Consider the following 23224-nt stretch of genomic DNA (forward strand, 5'->3'; position numbering starts at 1 on the left):
TGGCCTCTGCTTCCTCCTGCCAGCTGCTGTGCTGAGCCTTACCAGCAGGCTTCGATACACACACAGGTATCAGAGAGTGCTTCTTTTCTGTCTTACTGGTCCCTGAGGTCTTTAAAATGTAATGTGTGCCATCTGCCTACCTTGCAGATAGGAGGTTGTGTGCATGCGGCCGGGATGTTGGCCTTTTCTTCTCATTCCTGAGCAGCTCTTGAGGGACTCATCCTCAAAAACTGGTGTTTAAAAGAAGAGGGGTCGCGTGACACATTGGTGAAGGTGGAGGCTCTTCAGATGATGTCTCCTTCATGGGAAGAGAATGCTTTATTTTCTGTCTTTCTAAAAACATAACTGACTAGAAATTAGAGTTAGTCACTTGAATTCAGCATAGTTTGGGACCACAGCAAGTAGGGAAGTGAAAATAGCTCTTTCATTTGAACAGTTCTGTCATATTACACATTCCAGCGGAGAATGACGGTTTTGTCAAGCGTGGGGCTACACACTGTCCTCCCAGACTTGGGATGTAGGACAGGAGTATAACCTAGCTATATAGTGAGCTTGAGGGCAGCCTGGGCTACCTGACACCCCATCTCAAAACAAGAAGGCATTCCTTACAAAAGACCTGCAATTAATTATTCAAGCAAATTGTCTATATTATTCTTTAATTAAGATTTTTTATGCCAAGTGTGGTTGGCACACCTTTAATCCCAGCAAATGAAAGGCAAAGGCAGGTGAATCTCTGTGAGTTCAAAGCCAGCCTGGTCTACAAAGTGAGTACCAGGCCAACCAAGACTACATAATGAGATCCTGTCTCAAATGAAACAAGACACTGAAAATAATTTTTTAAGCTAACAAATAATAAATTTTGCCAGAGGAAAATTAGAGATTCACAGCATCTAGTCCAGCTCAGAGACTTAAGTTTGGTTTTTCTGTCCATCACTCCTTATGCTTCTCAGCCTAAGACTGAGGTGGCTTCAGGAGCAGTCTCCCCATGGGTGACCACTCTATCCTTTTCCTTCCAACAGTTGAGCACTAGCCTCACCCTCTGCTCTGCTATGACATGACGTGAGGCTGAGATAGCAGCGTTACAACTCCTATTGCAAAAGAACCAGTTTTCTGAGCATCTGAGACTTATCCAGAGGTTTAAAAAATATTTTTAGTTTTGTTAAAAAAAAAATAAAATGCATGCCTGTTTATTTAGGATTTTGATGCCTGTTGTTTCCAACTGAATAAGTCTATTTTCAAAACAAAGATTAGGAGATTTGGCTCACTTTCGTTTGCTGGCGAATATGCCAAAGGTCTGTTTCCCATAAGATGTGTCTGCCTTCAGTTGCCATTCTGACTGTGAGTAGTTTATTATACCATACATTTAACAGCAGAGCGTTTGCTGAAGAGCTCTTGTGTGCATTTAGGATGCTAGAATCTATAAATAGCACACAGATATTATGCGAATATGGTAGAATCACACAGTGCTTGGAGCTGGCAGTCTTGTAAACATGTCCAGGAAGGGGCGCCTTGGCACCAACACTTGCCAACTTGACTTTCTCAGAGTGGTGAGATGTTCCTTTCCTGGCTTCCGGTGTCCACATTATGCAGTTCCGTCTCACAAGCCTTGCTACCCCTTATGAATACTGTTTTATGGCTGGTGTACACATACCTAACCTCCACCCTTTCATCTTGGGGGCATGAGCATCCTGGGGGGCAGGCTTTAGTGTCTCAGTTGCTCAGAGCCGCCATCTGCTTCCACTTGCCTTGTGGTCTCGAAGATCATGCTTGGCCCATGGGTACTGCAGTGTGTCCAGAGGATGTGGAGTTTTGTCAGCCAGTGAAATATGTCTGGCTTTTTTTCCTTCCCCCCACACCCCCCACCAGCCTTCATTCGCTCTTCATCCTGTGTGGTCTCTACTGAACTGAATTTCTGTTTAACAGAACTATTTACTCTCTTTATCATTTTCTATGGCTTGATTTTTTTTTTTTAAGGAGAAGGTGTGTAGACTTTGAGCCAAAACAGTGTAGTGTTGGAAGCAATAAAACCTAAAGATAGATGCTAATGTCCCGTGTCAGCGCGCCCACCGTGTGTGTGGGTTCTGGAGCGCAGATTGCCCACTTGAGACGCAGACCTGTAGGACACTCGCATGCCAGGAGTCAGCTCCGGGTTGTCGGGTCCAAATACCTTTTTCTTTTTCATGTTTTTAGGCACTTCTGCAGTCTTCAGTGAAGCAGCAGCTAGATGCCATTGAGAAACAGTATGTGTCTGCAATCGAGAAACAAGCTCACAGGTGTGAGGAACTGCTGCACGCTCAGGTACTGATTAACCATGCACCTCCACACATCCTTCTGCCTCCCTCTCCCTCCCTTTCCCTGGGGTGCTGTCCCTTCCCCATCAGCTCTCTGGTGTTTATGCCCCTTGATGTATCTTGGAGGAAAAGTACACTTGAGTAAGCGTAGCTTGATAATTTTATGATGGACTTGGAATAGGGCCACAGGTCTGCACTACGTGGGTTTCCCCCAATGCACAATTACTCTTATTTCCATTTCTGGGTTATATTAAGCTTCACAAAGTCACAGAAGCAAAGAGATTGCTGAGTGCTTCAAAGCGTCTGAATGACTGTTGTGACAGATTTATAAATGATGTTCAGATTGTAAAATTGATTATTAATGGGTAGAGAAAAACAAAATATATCTGCACTCAACAGGGAAACAACCTGTCCATCTTGGAGTTTTTGATTATTTTGTGTACTAGTTTCTGTTTGAACATTTTTCTTTCACTGTTTTTAAAAGCCAAAACAATTAGCTACTTTACATTAATTAAGCCATCAATTGAAGAGCGTTTATAGGTGTTCCATAGTCAGTAATGTGTGTAAAACACTTCTTGTAATGTTTTATAACATAAAACTTGGAAAATGAAGTTGGAAGTAGCTTTTTAAAAAGTCCTATTTAATACGATAGGAAGAAAATTAACAATAATTTCGGAAATAAAGTATAGTATTTGACGGAGATTTTTAGATAAACTAGACTCAAATAGAGATCTGTCTGTTAGAGAGAGAGGGGAGAGAGAGAGAGAAAATATTTGGCCAGAGGATCATTTTGGGTAACAAGTAGTCTCTTTGGCCTCTTACTATTTTATTATAGTCTGCTCTGCTTGCTAAAGGCAAAGCCAAATGACAGTTGGGTGTGTTTCTGTACACTGTATTTGGACTTCTCAAATTGAGGGAATTATGCCTGTTATGGTAGGGCTAAGAGTGCCTGAAACAAACCCCACCAACCAGGGGTTGGAGCATAGAGGGCGTCCCACATTGTCTGACACCTACCAGAGATGACCTGTGTTCACTTTCACCTAGTTCAGTCTCAAAAATACTTTCTTTTAAATGTTTCGTAGTTTGGTGGTTTGGAAGTATATAAGTATACTGAGGTATATCAGTTTAAACTGATTTATGTATGTGGTGTTTGAAATAGATCAGACTCCTTTTTTTAAATTTATCAATACATATTTTAGTTAGGGATTTATTGCTGAGCTGAGACTGTGGCATGACTACAGCAACTCCTATGAAGGAAAACACTTAACTGGGGGTGGCTTACAGTTCAGAGGTTTAGTTCATTATCATTGTGGTGGGAAGCATGGTGGCATGCAGGCAGACATGGTGCTGAAGAAGAAGCCGAGAGTTCTTTATCTGGATTCTCAGGCAGCAGGAGGAGAAAATGAACCACTGGGCTTGGCTTGAGCTTCTGAAACCTCAAAGCCCACCTCCTGTGACACACTTTCTACAACCAAGCCACACCTACTCTAACAAGACCTCCAATACTGCTACTTACTCCCTATGGGCCTAAGGAGGTCATTTCATTCAAACCACCACAATACGCTTTTCTAGTTTCTTTTGCTGAAAAAAGATAATCTTCCATATCTAAATCTCCTTTATGTGTTTGTCAGAAAACAATTATCATGTGTATGTGGACTCGAATGACTTCCATCTCGCCTGTGTTCCCAACCTGTTCAGATGCTGTGTTTTATTTATACAGGTGTCTTACTGGTCTTGAACCAAGAGGTGTAAAGCCCTCCACATCCTTCTTGTAGTCCAGAATTGCTTGGCTACTTGATGTCTTAGGTTTCTGAGTAAACTTTATAAGCACTGTGAATTTTTATGACAAAGCAGGTTGGTTTGTTGATTAGGACTGAGTTAGGTTTGGAGTGCGATGTCTTGGCTGCACAGAGTGTGCCTGTGTGTGAGAGGGTACATCATTGCCTGTCAGGGGCTGCACAGAGTGTGCCTGTGTGTGAGCAGGGTACAACATTGCCTGTCAGGGGCTGCACAGAGTGTGCCTGTGTGTGAGAGGGTACATCATTGCCTGTCAGGGGCTGTGCACAGAGTGTGCCTGTGTGTGAGAGGGTACATCATTGCCTGTCAGGGACTGTGCACAGAGTGTGCCTGTGTGTGAGAGGGTACATTGCTGCTTGTTCAGGGTTTTAGCTTATTGCTCCACTTCCTCGGTGTTTAGGGTCAGCACATTGGTTTCATTTCAGGCTTTTCATTATTGGAAATCTGTGTCATCACCTCTCCCCCTGTTTTCAGTTATCCAGTTAGTGCTTGTTGCTACTACATAAAAATGCACTCTATCATTTTTATATCCTCTAAGGATCAAATATTACTTAGCAGTTTTAGCAGGTTTTCTGCTAAAAATCCATGGAATTTCTGGGTATAAGACATTTTTTGCATCTTCCCTTTTATTCTTGATGTTGCCATGGTTACTTTCTTTTGCTGTGATGAAACACCACAGTCAAGGCAATGTATGGAGGGAAGAGTTTATTTGGGCTTTGGGTTCTAGAAGGTTAGGGTCTAAGGATGGAGGGACATCTTAACTCACCAAACTCTGAGACCATAAATACAAGACAGAGAGCCAGCTGAAAATGGAGGAACTCATGTGCACTCAAAGCCCATCCCTCTACTGATGCACTTCCTGCAGCAAGGGTGTACCACTAAACCTCCCTGCAAAGTGCCACCAACCAGGGACCAGGTGTTCAAATGCCTGAATCCATGGGGAATTTTCACATTCAGACCACTTGAGTGGCTTCCTCTTCCTTGCCAGCTGAAGTTCTGTGGTGTTGAAGATGAGGAAGTGGATTGTGTGGCCTTTTGATTGTGCTGCTTGAGGAAAGTGCTCCTGTTCTCACCATGAGTGTAATTCTGGCCTCCTGTTCTCACCGTGGGTGTAACTCTGGCCTCCTGTTCTCACCATGGGTGTAACTCTGGCCTCCTGTTCTCACTGTGGGTGTAACTCTGGCCTCCTGTTCTCACCATGAGTGTAATTCTGGCCTCCTGTTCTCACCATGGGTGTAACTCTGGCCTCCTGTTCTCACTGTGGGTGTAATTCCAGACTCCTGTTCTCACCATGAGTATAACTCTGGCCTCCTGTTCTCACCGTGGGTGCAACTCTAGCCTCCTGTTCTCACCGTGGGTGTAATTCTGGCCTCCTGTTCTCACTGTGGGTGTAATTCCAGACTCCTGTTCTCACCATGGGTGTAACTCTGACCTCCTGTTCTCACCATGAGTGTAATTCTGGCCTCCTGTTCTCACCATGAGTGTAATTCTGGCCTCCTGTTCTCACCATGGGTGTAACTCTGGCCTCCTGTTCTCACTGTGGGTGTAATTCCAGACTCCTGTTCTCACCATGAGTATAACTCTGGCCTCCTGTTCTCACCGTGGGTGCAACTCTAGCCTCCTGTTCTCACTGTGGGTGTAACTCTGGCCTCCTGTTCTCACTGTGGGTGTAACTCTAGCCTCCTGTTCTCACCGTGGGTGTAACTCTAGCCTCCTGTTCTCACTGTGGGTGTAACTCTGGCCTCCTGTTCTCACCATGAGTATAACTCTGGCCTCCTGTTCTCACCGTGGGTGCAACTCTAGCCTCCTGTTCTCACCTTGGGTGTAACTCTAGCCTCCTGTTCTCACTGTGGGTGTAACTCTGGCCTCCTGTTCTCACCGTGGGTATAACTCTAGCTTTGGCTGCCTGTGGCAAAGCTCTATGCTAAGGTGAGCTTTCAAATAGGTGCTTTTATTCTAGAAATAGATGTAGGATTTTATTAATCATCTGACTACACATTCTTCCTTTAGATAAGTATATTTGTATTTAAGTTTAACATAACATTCCAGATTGTCCTTTTAGTAATGTGGAAATTTTGGTTATGTCTCTTGTGTTCAGATATTGGTAATTTGTGTCATATTTTATTTTCTTTGCTCATCTGCTAGAGATTGATTAATATTTTGGAACTTCTCAAAAAATCAGTCGATGAGACTTTTGGTTCTATTGACTTCCTTTTTTATTTTTTATCTCTGTGTAACTAATTTCTACTCTAAAATTGCTATTTAAATTTTCAGATTAGTTGGATGCCAGTTTCCATTCACTTAGGTCCCCAGCTGGGGCCTCAGGTCATCACCAGTGGAGTCCTCCTTGAGTGCTTTGTGGACCTGCTCTAGAGGGAGGGAGTTTATTTTCAAAATCATGTTTTCACTTTCAATTAGAATGACTTTAATTTGTCTTGTAATTTGGTCTAGAAGTATCTTATTTCTTTTTCAGATATTTTGATGTTTTGCAGATGTATTTTTTTTTTATTGATTTTAAGTCTTATTCTGATGTAGTGAGAGAGCATACTTCATGTGGTTTTGATGTAATTTTGAGGTCTGTTCGATGTCCCAGAATGTGGTGTCATTTTTTTTAATGTCATCATTTAGATAAGCCTTTTGGTTGTCCTCTCAGGACTTGTGTATTGTTATAATTTCCTGTCTGCCTGCCTTGGAAGTTGTTAAGGAAAAGATACTGAAACACTTGACCCGTGCTTATAGATTAACCCAGTTTTCTGTGCTTGTCTGTCAAGTTTTATCCTTTCCTAGAACATTTGACTTACAAACAGTTGAGGCACACACATGAGAATTACTGTGCTTCCTTCATGTAGTTGTCCCTATCCTCCTATGAAATGTCCATCTCTTACTCTGGTGATACTAGTTGCAATGAGATATACAGATGACCCACTTTTATTTTGATTATGGGTTATGTTAGTTGGGTATAATTTACTCTGTTTTTATTCTAGATGAATTTTTCTCTAATTATTTCAAAGGTGTTTCTTGTAGGAAGCATATAGTTGCATCTTATTATTGAACCTATAATACTTTCTGGCTTCTACTTATGTTTGAAGATTCTTAAGTTATTTTCCAAGTCATCGTTAAGGCTCATTTCTTAGAATCTATTTTAGGTATTAGCTTAAAATATTATTTGTTTGTAAAGTGGATTTTAAAATGAGTGTTTTAAAGGATTTTTATTGTTAGTAAGCACCTAGCCATGAAATAACAATAAATATATTGGTAATCTTATATAAAATATTATTTGTGACATTATGGTTTCTCATATAATCTTAACACATGTAAATTGTGTTAAGAAATCTGATTATATACCAAAAAATACATTTTAATACAGATAAAATTTTGGGTTGAAGATGACTCACTACCCAAAAAAATCTGCTTGGAAGCATCTGTGTTAATATGCAGTAGTGAGATGTGTTTCTTTTTAAATAAATTTGGCAGTACTGAAATTATTGACATATTTTATGATGAATCTGGTTCCCAATATTACGTACCACAAATGCTATTTTGATAAAATCTTCAGTACACTTTTATTTAATTAACCTCAAACAACAACTTCTTCCTGTTTATCTTGTAAAGTTGTGATATAATTTGTCCTGAAGCAATAGAAATTCTTGTAAATTGGCTTTACTTAGAAGCATAACTTCGTGTGTCTTTACTTCTTTCCTTTCCATGCTACTGTGTGCTCAACTGTGAGACCTCTACCACATAGTTATGCCGTAACCATGGTAACATTATAGCACAAAGCATCACTCATGAAGCTGGTAATGATGGTGATTGGTGGTGTGAACATCATCTATGGTTGTGTCCAGTGCGTGATATTTGTTTGTGAAGGGCACTAATTAATGTGTCTGTTATACTTTGTCATTAAAGACTTCTCTATCTGCTAATCAAACCCTGCACCATCAGCCAGAATGCTGTGCCGTTGTCCCAGCAGGGGCTGCCTGCCTCCTGTGCTTACTGCTTCTTGATGACCAGGGCTTCCTGTGAGGTAGTTGTGTTAGACCCTCTTGGATTGTGTACATTGAATTGTACTAAATGCCACAGTGACACAATCACACAACAGTGTTTTTCTCTGAATAATAGCCCTCTTGTTAACGAATGTATGAGAGTATAAATTTAGGAATTAGCTTGTTTATTGCAAAGTCTTTTGGTATTGCAGTTTGAATTATGTTTTTTTTTTTTTTTTTTTTTTTGGTTTTTCGAGACAGGGTTTCTCTGTGTAGCTTTGCGCCTTTCCTGGAGCTCACTTGGTAGCCCAGGCTGGCCTCGAACTCACAGAGATCCGCCTGGCTCTGCCTCCCGAGTGCTGGGATTAAAGGCGTGCGCCACCACCGCCCGGCCAGTTTGAATTATGTTAAATCAGTGAAACTAAAGATGCATTGACTCCGCCAGTGCTTGAACAATGCTTTCTGCTCTCTGTGTGCCTGCTTTGAGAACTTCTGTTGGTGAATTAATGCGTTTTCTATTGCGGGTCACAAAGCGCACAGACTGAAAGTGTGTGAATGAAGACAGGTTTGTTTCATCTCCAACTGTGGAGCTAGACACATCGGGGGATGCTGTTCTTACTGGCAGAGGCCTAACGCTGTTGGTAGGACCATTTAGTAGAGAGATGAGAGAACATGTGCATGTGTGTCTGGTCTCTTTCTATTCTCATAAAGACAATAGCATTCAGCTTTCCTGCTTTTCCCACTTCTGTTAGCCCCCAAGTGTGCTACCTCTAGATACCACAGTGATTAAAGTTCTGCCCTCTTAGGGCCTCATCGCGGAGGATCAAACTCCAGCATGAGTTTCAGAAGGGACAAGGCCTATGCACAGATTTTGTCCACATTTTGGTATTTCTGTGGTTACTTCATGTTTTAGTGTGATTGCAGTTTATTTTATATTAATTTCCATTTATCACCTTCTAGGTGTTTTGTTATTGTTCTAACCCAGACCTTGTATTGCTGTGAGATGTCTTTCTGTACGTTGTGAATATGTGTTGCTCTGATTGTTTTGGCCAATGGCAAGGTAGAATAGGTTAGTTGGTAAATTCGAACTGAAGATACAAGAAAAGAAAGGAAAGTGAGGGAGACGCTTCGAGTCGCCACCAGGAGAAGCAAGATGTGAAAGTACGGGTAAGCCACGAAGCCACGTGGCAAGACATAGATTAATAAAAATGGGTTGAGTTTTGTTATAAGAGCTAGCTAGCAAGAAGCCTGAGCCGTAGGCCATGTGGTCTGTAATTAATATAAGCCTCTGTGTTTACTTGTGACCAGCGGGACCAGGCCCGACAGTAAGCATGCTGTCCTTTCTGGATGAGCAGGACACAAGGAAAGTGGGGCTAGGCGGAACCGAGAAACTTCCTGCAATATTGTATCCTGTGGCACACTTCTATCAGTGAAGAAAAAATTAAACTGGCTTTGGAGATTGTCAGTGATTTTCACCATAGAAGCCATGCCATTCTGAAGTACGAGTGTTTCGTTCTGCTGTACATGCTTTCCGCTCCTGCCCTTATCGGGGTGGTGTCTCCACAGTAGCACTGTGGAGGAGTGAGTGGCAGGCTCCTGCCTAGACAGCAGAGTCCAGCTTCCAGCATTATTTTCTCTGCTGTAACAGTACCTTTTCATCATCTTAGAAATCTGACTTCATCTTCCTCAGAGTCGGTGACCTTCTTAGTTACGTCTCTCCCCCTGTGAGCCGGCCACCGAATTGTCACTCTCTAAGCCTGCGTGACATGTAACTAAAAAGACAGTGGCCGCTTCCTCTGTCCCGTGGTTTCTAGTTTGCCTTTGAATAATGTCTTTTCTGTCTCCATTTTGGATTTTGAATTATTGGGTGCTGACTAGTCTTCTTTTTCTTCCATGATCATCTTGGCCACAAGTGAGACACTGTCCTTACCCTCTACCAAATACAGTCTTTCAAAAGTTAATTAAATTTCTGGGTTCTTGAAAAGTAAATAGGTGGACAAACAAGGCATCATTTTCTGTCAATAAAATATTGGATAGTTGATTAATTGCAGTTGATGTATATGCATGTGGCATGCATGTGAGTGAGTTTGCACATGTGTACATAGTTGTGTGTTCGTGTATGCAGAGGCCCAAGGCTATGTCAGAAATCTTCCTCTCTTGTTTTCCACCTTATTCTTTTTTTGAGTGTGGGGGCTGTTCTTTTGAGATGGTCTTTCTATGTATCCCTGGCTGTCCTGGAACTCATTATGTAGACCAGGCCTTGAACTCATAGAGATCTACCTGCCTCTGCCTCCCAAGTGCTGGGATCAAAGGCGTGCGCCACCACACACCTGGGTCCACCTTACCACCTTATTCTTTGCTGCAGGGACTTTCAGTCAAACCCAGGGCTCTCTGTGTTGGCCAGTCTCTGGGAATCCTGTGTCAGTCTTTCAAAGCTGGAATACAAGAGGTCTGCTATACCCACCCAACATTTACAGCACTTCCGGTGTCTGAACTAACCCTGCTGAGCCATCTCCCCAGCCCTAGATGGTCTTATCTTTTAAGCAGCATTCTTTATGTTTTTACATGGGCTTTAATTGCATTTCAGGAATGGTTTAGTCCACTCTGGACTTGTTTACATAGGTGTCAGGTGAGTCCCTAGCTGTTTGTTATCAAGGGTTGTGTCCTTTGGGGCACCCTGTTCAGTGCTTCCTGGAGTTCTCTCCTTCCCTTTGCTGGAACACTGACTCTTCTGTACTTAGGTGAGTGTTGGATGTTGTAGCCTCCTTCTCTTGGGTCTGCTCTGTCTCTGTGCCCCTCTCTGCTGGATACCCCGTGGTTTGTCCTCTCTGGAGCACCCTGTGTGTCTTGGTTGGTGGACTCAGCCATGCTCTGCCTTGCCCAAGGCCTGGCACATGTCATTGTCCTCGTCTCTCAGTTAACCCACTCCCAGTTGCAGTGGTGCAGGCACTGGTTTTTTAACAGGTAAGAACTTGAGAAAATAAATATTGATAAACAAGACTGAAGGAATATAAATCAAAAACCAAGGAAAAGGTAGACTTGTATCATGACAACTTATTTTCCTTAAATAAATTAATTTTATGAAATAAAGTTGAGGGAGCTTGTGTCCCCTGACAGCTGTGACTCAGTGGATCAGATTGGCATGAAAGCAGATGAAAGGGTATTTCATTACTCTGTTCCTCAGACAGGGTGTATTTAGGAACGTGTGACAAGTGGGACTGATATCATAGAAAGGGAAAGTACTGATATAAAATAGCTTTTAAATGTAACTGGACTACAGAGGAAATGAAGGCTGAGAAAGGAGAGAAAATACAATAGGTTCAGCAGAGTTTGAGCTGTGACTTAAGCAGAGGTCTTTTCCAAAGGACAGGAAGCTACCATAATTAGAGCTTTCCTCCAACTTCATAGTCCAGAAAGGAACTTGCAAGCAGGATATGCACAGAAGCCGCAGGGCATACCTGGGGAGATCGGTGTGGAGAGGAGTGTGAGATGAAAGCAAGGGTGTGCGTATGTGGAGACCCAGACATACTTAAAGAGGAAAAGGAAAACTCCAATAGCTAACTTGATGCCTCACCCTCTCAGTCAGTTGAAGGCCTGAAGTACTTTCCTGCCACAAAAGTACTTGTAGTGTAGAAGACCTGAGTTCCCAGTCCTCTTGCAGACCCTAAGGGCTTCATGCTTTTTATCAACACTTACCTCTTCCCATCTTCCCAGCCTGTTTGTAAGGTTCTTTGGTGAGCCCCTTCCTTAGTGATGTATCCCTAAGCTCTGTTCATCTGCTTGTGGTTGATATGACTGTCTAAGGATGCTTCACCACGTCCAGGGATGTTCTCTCTGCACATGGCCGCTCCTGTCTGCTGAGTCTTAGCCATTAGCAGAGTCCACAGAGGTGGTGAGAGGCTCTATTTAAGTCTGTCACCCACTCACCCTAGCATTGTCAAGTATGTAGTGTCCGTCCTGTGTTCCGTCTAAGTAGAGAAGTGATTTGTAGTGCAGAGTGCTAGACTCACACAGCAGGGGGAAAGTCTAGCTCCCATTCAGACTCAACAAAACCCTTTAGGTTTTATCTAACTCAGGGATTTGCTTACGGTGGTTACTTTTGCATACTGATACTTCCGTGGGCAAAATGAGATGAAACTGTTGGTATCAGAATTCAGACTTTTTGAAAATTGTTTAATGACAAGTATCACTAGCTCATTTTTTCTTAATTTTCTATAGAATGGTTATAAAACAACAGTTTTGTCTAAATTCTGCTGGTGTTTTTGTCCAATTTTAGCTGTCAGGACCACTTGAGTCTCATTCTCATGAAGTAGGCAGATAAAGTATGCCCCAAGACCATTTGTCTGCCAGGACAAACACATTTTATTAACTGCTAATTAGTGTCCCAGATGTATACATAGGGATGCGGTGAGCAGATTGCGGCCAGCCAGAACTTGTGTTCCTCTACCGCAGACCTCACTTTGCTTTATTCTCTGCGTACAGGAAATTTAAGAAATTTAAGAAATCATTATTTTAAAATGAAGCCTTCTCCACTAATGAGATACTTGTCCCCATTTCTCTTGAATGCATTATTTGAGGGAGATGAGTCACCATCCTCCTAAAAACAAACAAACTGTAAAGAGAAGTCAGGTTCATGTTATGAAGAAGGCCAGGACATGCTCCATGCTTGTGTCGTGAGAGGATGAAGTAGATGAACCTCCTGCTTAGCCTTTCCGGGAGTTTCTTCACTGTGGAGTCTCTCTCTATGTACAGATGGATTCCTGTTGACAGTGGGTGTTGTCGGGAGAGAGCGCAGCAGGATTGTTCAGGGGTTTTGTCAGGGAACGGTCACAGGACATTGGGAAACATGGCCTGCAGTCCTCAGGTGACCTGAAGAATGGCCTCAGTGCCTGCAGCTAAACATGGAAGAGGACATTCTTCGCTTCCGAAAGGCACATTATTCAAGCCAGTGCTTGTAAGGATTGTTATAGATGCTGTATGGTGCTATTCCTGGGGAAGTGTAAACAAATAATCCAGTGACAGACCACAACACGGATACCACCCAGGTCGAGTCAGTGAACCAGTGAGTTGCTGGGGGTAATTTACAGGAATGTAGGTAAGGGGTTATGGGAGCAGAAATGACCCAAAGACAAATGCATCACCAACAGCCCACCCCAGCATAGGTAACAGCTCACAGACAGCTGAAAACCTGGACCACTTGCACAATTTGGAGTCAGCTCAACAGTTTGGTGACTGTCTCCTTCAGACAGCTCAGGTGATCTGAGCATCTTCAGGCAGCTCAGCTTGTCTGACCCTCTCCCTTGGCCAGCTTTACTGTTTGTATAGGGAAGGGCCTAATGCATCATCAGGTCAATTTCTTTCTTTTTTTTTTTTTTTTTACAATTTAATTTAATTTTACATATCAGCCACGGATTCCCCTGTCTTCCCTCCTCCCGCCCTCCCCCCAGCCTACCCCCCATTCCCATCTCCTTCAGGGCAAGGACTTCCCTGGGGATTCAGCTCAGCCTGGTAGATTCAGTCAAGGCAGGTCCAGTCCCCTCCTCCCTTCACCCAGGCTGAGCAAAGTGTCTCAGCATAGGCCCTTGGTTCCAAAAAGCCAGCTCATGCACTAAGGACAGGTCCTGGTCCCACTGCTTGGGAGCCTCCCAAACAGTTCAAGTTAATCAACTGTCTCACTTATCCAGAGGGCCTGATCCAGTTGGGGGCTCCTCGGCTATTAGTTCATAGTTCATGTGTTTCTACTAGTTTGGCTATTTGTCCCTGTGCTTTTTCCAATCATGGTCTCAACAATTCTCACTCATACAATCCCTCCTCTTTCTCTCTGATTGGACTCTTGGAGCTCCACATGGATCAGATTTCTCTCTGATTGGACTCCTGGAGCCTGGCCATGGATCTCTGCATCCGCTTCCATCAGTCATTGGATGAGAGTTCTACCATGACAGTTAGGGTGTTTGGCCACCCTATCACCAGAGTAGGTCAGTCCGGGCGTTCTCTCAGCCATTGCCAGTAGTCTATTATGGAGGTATCTTTGTGGATTTCTGGGGACCTCTTTAGCACTTTATTCTTCCTATTCCCATGGGGTCTTCATTTAAAGGATGACTAGACTGCTACTCACAATTCCAGGGAGGCTACCTAGAAAAGAGGACCCTAAGAAAGACACAGGGATCACCCAATGACAGAGAAATGGATGAGATCTACATGAGCAAACTGGATGTGAGGGGGGTAATGAAGGGCAAGAATCGAGGGAAAGAGAGCTTAGGGGAGTGGGAGATCCCAGCTGGATCAAGAACAGAGAGGGAGAACAAGGAAAGAGATACTATGATAAATGAAGACCCCATGGGAATAGGAAGAAGCATCAAGTCAATTTCAAGGACTTCTTGAAACTTTTTAGTTGTGTACTTGCTGAGCTCAAGAGCTTCCATAGAGGATGGACTGTTTCACCACCACCACCCCACCACCCTTTAGAACATCCTGTTTCTAAGGAGCTTTCCTCCAAGATGGAAGGTTTTATCCCAGAGAAAATAACTGCACAACAGCAGTGTTCACATGGTAAGCTATAAAAAAGGTTAGAAACTCTAACCAAAGATACTTTGCTAAGGAAATATATCTGGACCTATCTGGACCTTTTGAGGGACCGGTTAGACTCATCAGATTAGAAAATGGGCTAGGGAATATTTGTACTGCAGGCAGTTCTTCCAGAAACCCTGTGGACAGAAGCAGAGTGTGTGAGAGGATGGACTTAAACAGCTGACCGCTAGCAGTGGAATGACTCCCGTGTGGATGGGTGTCGGCTGGAGTCGGGGCTCCTGTGTGGATGGGTGTCGGTTGGATTCGGGTCTGTGGTGGAATGCAGCTTGAGTGTGTCTTCATTCTGCTCAGTATTTTGTGAATGGTTGGGATAGAGAAGACCCATTTCCACATTGTGATTAACACACTGGAAGTCTTAGCAGCACTGTGTCTAAAGTGCAGTTCGGGGGAATGAATATTAGGGTCTTACAATAAAAGCTTCTGTATCGGTAGAGTATTAGAAGGAGCCAAACCTAGCTGTCCTAGCTGTGCTGTGTGCATTTAATATTTTGTCTTTAAACATCAAGTCTTAAGAGTTAAAAACACTAATTTAGTTTGAGGATCCTATAATATTAATTTAGTTCCCAAAAAATACTAGAGGTTCCAAACTTAATCATTTCATAGTCAGATTGCAGCATCTTTCAAGGATGGTGAATACAGAGTTAGCGGAATGAATCTGTATAGTGCAGAGAGCAGTTGATGGTACTGATGATACACTCCTGTTTGGAAGCTTATTATGTAGGAAAAAGGTTAGGCTTGTTAGATTATTCTAGAATTAGGGTTAAACATGAACCTCTTATCACACTGGGATGCATTGGCCACATTTATCCAATTTCATATTAAAACAGCGATCTCGCATCCCCCAGCCTTGTGTAGAGACAATGAGTGGCAGTTCCTTAGAGGTGGCAGCTCTCCTCCCTGTGGAGGAGCTAAGGTGACCTCACTGGAGTGTTGGTGCCTGGGTCTCTAACATGTTGAGCGTGTGTTCTTGTTTCTGTGATTCTGGAAACTGCTTCTGATTCACCCGTTGTATCCTGCTTAGTGGAGGTCCTGGTGTCCCCAGTGTCACCACAGGGCACCATTGCTCCTGAGTAAGAGTGTGGCCATTCTCCTGTGCAACTTAACACTTCCCACTTGACTAAAAGACAGAAAAATGGACATGGTGTGTGATGGTGGCCATTCCCTCTTCTGATAGGAGTATTTTTTTGATGATTTTGCTGTTTTTACATTAACAATTTAGGAAATCTTGAGACTTTGTATAAACCAATGTCTCTTCAGGAGAATATGTTTTTTAGAGTGCTCCTGTGAAATGCTTATTAGCTTTCAGCCGGAAAATATCAAAAGTAAATCACAGGAAGACAGTGCGATGGCTGCTGAGCTTGGAAGTTGCCTTGGGAGGTGACTTCTATCCACAGTCTCTCCATTTCTTTGTCTGGAGGTCCTTGTTGATCATGATTTTGATGAAGATACAGGAGAAAGGTCTGTGTTAATGGATCCCATGCCAAACAAGGGATTAGAGTTAGTTGTGATTTTTGGTACCTTATAGTCCAGAATTTGTAAGGTTGAGTTAAGTTTTATTATTTGGACCCTTAATTTAAAGAAGGAATTGTTCCACTATACATAAGGCTTCTCTGAACCAAGCATTTCAGTGCCCCTCATTTGAACCCTGAATGCCTGTATGAAGACATAAGGGTTCATTAGATATGATGATTTTATTTGTATATTCATGAGTCTATATCCACCTTACCTTTTAAGAGAAACTATAACATTTTGATGTATCAACCAAGGAGCAAATTAATGGGTTAAGTTCAGATTATACAATTAACAAAATTACATGTGTTCTGTCCAGAAAAGTGTATGTGATCACATTATATACAGTGTGTGTGTGTGTGTGAAACATTTTGCTGCAACTCATTAAAATTCATATTTTTATATATTGCCAGAAGAAAACAAATACTTTAGACAATCAAGAGCACACCTCCATGAGAAATGTGCAGTTCCACCCAATATAGTAACAGAGTCAACTCTCCTCTGTCAGTGAAACTGAATTCCCACAGCATTCCTCCATGTGAAGAGGGACTTGGTATAATAGAAGCTTCTGGAATGCCACCAGCTTCCATCTGTGCCCAGGCAGCTTTCCCTGTTTACTCCTATATCAGAAATGCCAGAAGCCCACCTGTGGGCTGGCGTGATCTTTCATGAGCTCACAGACCAAGGAGTCTGTGACTCTAAAGCAGGGTAGGAGGGAAGGTTAAAGGGCTTTGGAATAGAATTAGTCATAGAATGGTCCTGCAGTCATTTGTCCAAATTTACAAGATAAAACCACCAGGATAATTTAACACAGGGGCTTCACAGAGTCACTGTTAGCTACCCTCTTGGAAGGCATGAATCTGAGTGACGCATTATTCTGATGGTTATACTCCAGCCAGGTTTGGCACAGTTTATCTATTTTATAACTATTTTGTTAATTCTGGGCTGTCTCTGACAATTTCCCCTCATATGCTACTCATCAGCAATGTTCCTTCTCTCCCCTTTCCTCTCTCTCCCCTTCTTTCTATCTCTCCCTTCTCTCTATGTTCATGCACAAGGTTATAGATGACTGTGTATGTCTAATGTTTATTTTAATTCTCTACTCTAGCCTGTCCTCTCCTGCTGGGGAACAGTTTTAAAATGTCTGCTGTGTCTGTCCTTAATTGAATATGTAACTCACAGTGTGTTTTATGATATTTATTTCACAAAAATGGTACGTATAGAAGTCATTCCCTATTTTCTACTAGACTACTCTGGAAGCCATTTAAGCATGTTCTTAAAATCCTGAACTATTCCTCTGTGTGAATGAGTATGTCTTCTTACTGTTGTCTGTTGCTGAGTAACTTGCATGTATTCTAACGTGCGTCTGTGCTATGATTCCACTGTGTTTTCCCTGTCTGCCCTGTAGTGTAACAGACATCCCTTAGGCTGTCTCTCCACAGACCCCTCTATTACCTGCCAGCACTTCTGTAGGAGACAGCAGGTGCTAGGCGAGGACCGCAAGTCCTTGGGACTGCTGTCTCGTTCTGACAAACTTGAGTTTTACATCCTCAGTTGTTGGTATTTCATTCTTTGCTGTGAAGCCTCTTTTTTATCTTGAATTTATTGTGCCTGTTGACTCTGGGGTTGATCCTTTGATAGATTTGCCTTTTAGTAGCACTTTCCCCACGGACACTTATCTGTTTTTCCTTGCCAGTTTTCAAGTGTTCTTTGTGAATAAGACATATTAATCATTGTTACTTTTACTTCTGATAATCCCCTAAAGAAGTTTATTACATCTGCAGCTGGTCCTGATGTCCGCTGCTTCCTCCGACTTCTCATTCTCAGCCTTCAGTACTATGTTTGATGTATCAACAGAAGAGCAAATTAATAGGTTAAGTTCAAATTATAAAATTATCAGAATCACATCAGTTCTGTCTAGAATTGACATGTGATTTCCTTATACAGTTTGCACAAAACATTTTGCTGTATTAACTCATTTAATACTTATATTTAAATATTATTGGTTACAAATTTCAAATTATTATAGTTTGATTGCTGAATTATTGGCAGTTTTACACCCTAAGTTGATTTCAAACTTCAAAACTTGTCTTGGATAACACTTCCAAAGACTAGACCTACAAATAGGGCATTGGTGCCACACAGGTTTGGAGAGCAGTAGGAATGGAAATTTCTAGAACTCTTCCAGACAGAATGTGATGACCCTTGGTACAAAGTCTGCACTGCCTAAGACCTGACTGGTGTGACTCTGTGTGAGGGGCAGGCTGTTTGTTACTGAGACCATCACTCCGTTCTTCCTGTTCATAATTATCTCACTATGTGTACTGAGACTTCATTGAAATATTTTGCTAGAGGAACCATATAATACAGTTTTTCTTACTATAGTAAAGAAAATATTGTGGCTGAAACCCCCCCCCCCATTTTTTTTTATAGCTAATGCATGTTTTTTGCATGTAGAAGAGAAAGAGACAGTGGGTTTTGTTGATGTTTTATGTTCTGTACAGTCAGGGTCTCACAACTCTGTTCTCACACTGAGCTACACCTCTAGCCCACGGCAGTCTTTTTAGTTTCTATATTCTTCCTCTATATGAACATAGGATTTTTTTTAGGGAATTAGGGGTTGAAGATATTTGATGGTACTAAGGTATTTGCCGCTGTTAACGCTAATAAAGACATAAAGACAAAGATGTGTCCATTCTTCCCAGCACAGTCTTAGCGCAGTCCGCACATTCTGACCATTCAGGCCACTTTGTATGAGAATGGCTCATGCTTTGTTATGTCTTTTCCTTCATGACCTCATGACTGTCAGCTCAGTGTTGAGGACTGGCGCACGGAGGTCGGTGTTTAAATCTTTTTATTGGTCATCTTATTTTTGTTCCGTCATGTACCTCTGGCCTGGGTTTCCCCTGAGCCAGCAATCTAGTGCATTTCTGGTCTGTTTAAACCTTAGCCACCACTGTTTCTCCAGGTGGTCTGGGTGGTGATCTCCACTTGGGAATCTTGTAGACCAGCTGGTTAGGGAGGCTCCTGTAAGTCCTTGAAACTTCAGTTGCACATGGAGACTTGCTTGATTAACTTAATCCCACTGTTTCTGTGCGGGGTTTAGATGGGGAAGTAGCCTTTCCCCCTTTGTGATTCATGAAAAGATGGTTGCTTATTTTTGCCAGTCAAGAATTACCCTAGTTCTCACTTTTCTTGAGTTATTTTGGCAGTCATGTTGATATGCTAAAACTTGACCACAAACTTGTTTGTATAATATATGGCTATTTACTCTCAGAGCTTTCAATACAGCATGCTCTGTACTTTAAAATATAGGACATTCGGTGTCTCTAAGAAGCAAGTATGCCATAGAATCAGCTATAAAATGAATTATACATAGTTATAAATACTACACTGGAGATGAGAGCAAAGTACAGTGGGGTCAAAAATACTAAATATATATTAAAATATAAAAATTATATTAAAAAAAATATATATATGGTGCTAGAAATAAAACCAGTTCTAGACTGTGACCTCCTTCAGATCTTTGCCACGTCCTGCATACCTTGGTCCTGGAAACCTGATCAGAGCAGTGTGACAGTGGAGAAGGAAGAGGCGCACAGACACAAAACAGAAAAGCTGGGATTGGGTGGGCTGTGTCCGAGCTGATGGAAAGGCACGAACTACGTCATCTCCCCACAGTTACTTTAAGCAGCACAGGGGAGGGGCTGGCTGGTCTCTTCCTGGGAGGTCTCAGGTTTATCATCCAGGAGGAAGCTGCAGGTACTCGTCCTTGCACACTGTCAACATTCGCACTCAGACCAGAAGTCTTTGCCATTCCTATAGGTCTGAGGCACTGGGGCCCTTGACATGACTGTGCCCGTGTCAAGCAATGCACACTCAGAACTTTACCAACTCTTTACACATTCGCTCAAGGCTTCCTTGGCTCCCCAAGGGACCTGTTTTCAGTAAATTACAGGAGGACATGCAAGAATGATCTTGGCAAAGCAGTATGAATCCTACACGATAGGTGCTGTTATCTTATACAATATTATAATGTAATATTAATGCTATTCTAAAGTAGATCAACATTTAATTACAGCCACCCTTACATTCTTTTACAAAAGTGTTAGCACTCATAACTGTCTCCTTCCACCACTCTAATGCTAATGTAATCTTTCTCAAAGCCGTCAGCTCATTCTTCCACACAGCTAAAGTGCACTTAAGAAGCAGAAAAAGCTGTTGCTTTTTAGTTCACTTCTGACAGGGTTTAGCTGTGTAGCTTAGGCTCCCACACTCCCATTGTAGCTCTCAATGGTCTGGGCCCTACGACCTTCCTGCTTTGGCATCTGCAGGGCTGGGATTCCAGACTGTGTTCCTATTGGTTGTATTTCCTACCTGTTGGAAGAACTAACTGGCACAAGATGAAATCATATCAACACTTATTATAGTCATTCTTAGATTCTTTGTTTTAAATTTTATACAGGGCCTCACTATATAAATTAGGCTAGCCTGGGACTCACGGAGATCCACCCACCTCTGTGTCCCGATTTCCAGGATTAACTATGTAGACCACCATGCACTGCTATCCTCAAACTCGTTAAGATACACAAATAACTAACCCAAATTTTGGAAGCTCAAAAGAAATTCCTGGTTTACAAAAAATGTCTCATAAGCCAATCCCAATTCAAGGTATTTCTTGATCTCTTTGAAAAATGTATGTGCATAAAGGGCATAAGGACTGTTTTGCTGTGCCATGTTTTTTTCTTCATTTGAGTGATTACTGCAAGGCTGTGTAGATTTGTCCATCTTCATAGAACAATGCACCATGGCAGATTGGTGTGAGGAACACTGCAGCAGACCCCAACCAAGAACCATGCTTTCTTCCCAGCCATAAGAGGCCCACTGTTCCGCCAGTCAGCACCCATTCCTTCAGGTCCCGTCAAAGTACCTACTGTTGGTCAAGTCTTCCCTTAAATCTCAGGAAGAATTATTTTTGAAGAATTGTGTATGTGTGTGTGTGTGTGTGTGTGTGTGTGTGTGTGTGTGTATGTGTGTGTGTGTGTACATTCTACTGAATTTTCTATGTTGTGTGCAGATGTGTTTGCATGTGCACATGTGTATTTTAGAAAGAAAACTCAGAATTATGAGATGAAGCTGGTGAGGTAACTATCCTGACAGGAAGAGTATATGGTTGTCACACCTCTGCTCCTGTGATGGGCACTTACTCTGTTTGCAGACCCTTACCACTCTTTCCCTGTGAAGGAGGAATTGCTGATATGGTTGCTAAGTTGCGAAATATGATCCCAGCTGATTGTAACCTATGAATCTGGCTCATTTCTTTCCTCTTGGGACCCCTCTGTCTTGGAGCTGTCTTAACTAGAGTGCTACTTATATTGTATCTGACATAGATCTTTAGTACCTCAATTGTCTGCAACTGAAAAGTGTATCTGTTTCAGTACAGAATTTTAGAATATTTTTAAGCCAGGCAGTGGTGGTACACACCTCTAATCCCAGCACCTGGGAGCCAGAGACAGACAGATCTTTGTGAGTTCAAGGCCAGCCTGGTCTACAGAGTTAGTTCCAGAACAGCCAAGGCTACACAGAGAAACTCTGTCTCAAAACAAACAAACAAAAACCCACTCCCCATGTAATATTTTTTAAATGCAGGTAGGATCTTTGTTTATAATTGACTCCTAAGTATTTCATTGTGGTCAGATAATATTGTCTGTGAATACATACATGTATACATCCCATGTGCACAACACTGAGTTTTGGCATGTCATCACTCCTTGGAAAGTGTGTATTTCTCAGCTGTTGTTCATGGTTTGCATCCAGCGCACTGTGGTCAGATTGTGCTACAGACACATTCACAGCCCAGTGCATTGGTTCTTGAGAAGCATTGATGGGTTGCTTATAAAGCCCATGAGAACCCATTGCTCCAGTGATGAGTCATCCTTCCATATGGCCCTCTCCATCTTCCCCTTACATGCCATGGATGTGTGTCATAGGCACAGGCATGTTTACAGTTGTGCTGTGCTCTGGAGATCATGGTTCCAGTGGTACACCACCCCATGTGTCATTAATAAAGCAGTTTCTGTGTCAGGTGTTCTAAAGTTTGCTTTGGTGTCTCACTCTCCACATGCTGGTTCCCGTGCTTTTGCTTTAGGGTGAAACCCCTGTGAGCAGTGGGTATCTGAGCTTTTCTTTTCACTTGACGGACAGTTTCGTTCTAATGACTGTTTTTAGGTTATAGAAACTGCAGTTCCTATCTGCCTGGTGCAGCCACTCATCACAACTTCCTACATAGTCGGCTTTCCTAGTAGCACTTTTGTTACAGTCCGTGAACCATCCCAGTATCACACAAAGGATATAGTTCCCCTCAGTGTTAGTCTGGAAAGTGCACATTGAAGAGTTTCCACAAATGTGTAACAGCCTGAATCCAGCCCTTCACAGCCCTGAGAAGCACGGGAGATGTCTGTGGTCTCCTTAGTCTGCCCTGCGGTGAGATAGAGCTTGGCTTCTTAGCTGAAAGCCTTTAGGATCTGACACACCTCTTTGCTGCTGCTATTTCCTTTTCTTTCTTTTTTTTTGGGGGGCGGGGTTTCGAGACAGGGTTTCTCTGTGTAGCTTTGCGCCTTTCCTGGAACTCACTTGGTAGCCCAGGCTGGCCTCGAACTCACAGAGATCCGCCTGCCTCTGCCTTCCGAGTGCTGGGATTAAAGGCGTGCGCCACCACCGCCCAGCTGCTATTTCCTTTTCATAAAGTGCTTTATAAACAGGTTCTGTCCATCTGTTCTACACTGAGTGGTGTCTTGGATACTTGTAAATTTTAGCAGTTAGGATAGTGCTGCACACAACTGTGTCCACATCTTTGTGTGGATGTGAGTTTTCATCTCCTTCAGGTATGCTTCAAGGCAGCATGATTGATAGGCTGTATGAGGGAACCATGTTAGCTTTGTAACCATGTTGCCAAACATACTGCCACAATACTTGTGCTCTTTTGCACACTTAGTGTGGCTTTCTTTCTCAACTGACTTTAAAAAGTCTTATTCTAACGGTTTAGGGATATTGCTG

The 23224-nt window shown here is 42.6% G+C and overlaps 1 protein-coding gene across 8 annotated transcripts in view; it reads left to right on the top strand.

The window, feature by feature from the left end:
- Ccdc91 (coiled-coil domain containing 91) overlaps nt 1-23224 on the top strand; it is a 177217-nt gene that overhangs the window by 94385 nt on the left and 59608 nt on the right. For all 8 annotated transcript variants that reach the window (XM_006986659.4, XM_042274374.2, XM_016005181.3 and 5 more), the window contains one exon: nt 2191-2298. In XM_006986659.4, the coding sequence (XP_006986721.1) occupies nt 2191-2298 (108 nt within the window). The remainder of the gene's footprint in view (nt 1-2190; nt 2299-23224) is intronic.

Source organism: Peromyscus maniculatus, chromosome 3 (genome assembly GCF_049852395.1).
Source record: "Peromyscus maniculatus bairdii isolate BWxNUB_F1_BW_parent chromosome 3, HU_Pman_BW_mat_3.1, whole genome shotgun sequence".
Classification (NCBI taxonomy): Eukaryota; Metazoa; Chordata; class Mammalia; order Rodentia; family Cricetidae; genus Peromyscus; species Peromyscus maniculatus.